This window comes from Penaeus monodon, chromosome 20 (assembly GCF_015228065.2).
Source record: "Penaeus monodon isolate SGIC_2016 chromosome 20, NSTDA_Pmon_1, whole genome shotgun sequence".
NCBI lineage: Eukaryota > Metazoa > Arthropoda > Malacostraca > Decapoda > Penaeidae > Penaeus > Penaeus monodon.
The window spans coordinates 46740819-46742619 of record NC_051405.1 but is presented as its reverse complement, the minus strand read 5'-3'; the positions used below and the strand labels follow the sequence as shown (position 1 = coordinate 46742619).

The 1801-nt window shown below is 34.8% G+C and overlaps 1 protein-coding gene across 1 annotated transcript in view; it reads left to right on the top strand.

Annotated features, from left to right (window-relative positions):
* Window positions 1–69: 69 nt before the first annotated feature.
* Window positions 70–1801, top strand: part of LOC119585888 (endoplasmin-like) — a gene marked incomplete in the record, with an annotated part of 50039 nt that continues 48307 nt past the window's right edge. Inside the window, 1 exon segment of the mRNA XM_037934618.1 lies at window positions 70–124. Coding sequence (XP_037790546.1) covers window positions 85–124 — 40 coding nt within the window.

Below are 1801 nucleotides of genomic sequence, written 5' to 3'. Positions count from 1 at the left end.
ACCACAAGATCGTCTCGCAGTCTTGGGAAGAGTACTGTGGGCGAATCTGCTAGGACTGTCGTCTATTCATACTTATACTATACCATGAATCCCAAGGCTTCAATAAATACTACATTACAACTAGGTAAGTAAAGCTTTACAGCTTTTGTAAGCCTTTAAAAAATGTCGGGTGGTCGAGGTTGTGTCAGTTTGATAAAGGGTTTGCGAACCTAACCTGCCTAAGTACAATAACACAAGCAAGTGTATATTTCTGGCAAATACTCTTAATTTACTGATTCAAATGGCAGCCATTTTTGTCCTAATTGATAATGTCGACGTTTGTCGTTTTTTATACTAGTTTTACCGGATTGTTCATATCCAAAATCATAGGATACTAAACCATCACTTTAAATTAAATAAAAACCGTAATAAGTATGTTCTCGCCAGTTCAAGCTTCTGTGTAGCCTAGGTATTTCGAGCAAGGACTAAACAATGCATAGAATTAATAACAACCTCGCTATGATTGTCCTAGCAAACATTGTATTAGCCTACCTAGTTAGGGATCTGTTGTCACTATATCATCACTTTACCGTGTACTTATACAATAGCCGCGTAATCAAAATGAGTAAATATGCCGGTTTACTGATTTTTCAATCCCTAGAAACTCTTAGAATTGCTTAGCTCGTGGATTCGCATAAATAAGTCACCGTTGCGGAATGTTTCTACTACCAGCATTTATGTCTTAAAAATTCAAAAGTTAGCAAAATTACATGTAATAATTCTCATTAGGCTTCAAAAGATTCCACTGTTACAGATACACGGCGTAACTCGGTATCTCAATACGCCCCCTTTAGAGTCCGTTACACATATGTGTCCAGGGCATTCATGTTAATTAAGTAGACGTAGAGCCTGTGTATATGACGTTTCTTTAAACCTTTCCATGTTTACAAACTAGAGTAAGGAGACGAGGGATTAAAAGAACAAGAAAACTTGCTTATAATGTTTCCAACACATAACTTTGCATGTTAAAGAAAGACTTGAATAACCCAATAAAATGTTTAGTCCGGTAACAGGAAGTAGAACTCCTTTGGCTCTATACGAAATTCAATAGCCACGTGGCTTTTTAAAATAAATTACTTATTCCATATTCATATACAACTTCACTTAAAGTTTTGCTATAAGCACGTGTGTGTATTTTGGGTGTAGTTTTCAAGTAATTGTGCTCAAATGAAACTAACTGCATGGATATATAACACGTCTGTGTAATTTCAGCCTTCTTACAGGTCTGTAGAAGGGAAGATCATACATTACGAATGATTATTACGAGAAATATATTTCATTTATATGTGAGTGTGGCATGGGGTTCTAGTAAATGTGTATATGTCCCTAGGCGTGTGTGCTTACGTGTATTGCTAAAATTGCTTTCGTCTCGTCACTTAATCTGAATTCTATGGATGTAAATATAGTTTTTTGCGCGTCATGTAATATCAACGAACGTTTCTTCTTTCTTGTGAGAAAACGTTTCCTTCCGTATGAATTTCCTTGTTATCAAGCATTTTTAAGTAAGATAAATGCTCAGTGATTATTTTTCTTTTCTTCTTGATTATAGGGAAGATAGTAATGTCTCGTTAGTTTAATATTTTGCATAAACAAAGTTAAAGAGATATCAAATACGTTACCTGTACATTACACCGGTATCGAACATTCTAGCGCCTTGAATTAGTAAGATCACGCTTGTACTTATTAAAATTACAAATCGGTTACAATATTACAGAGGGAATATACTAGTTTATGTAATAAATAATTCTAGAGAATTCTACGT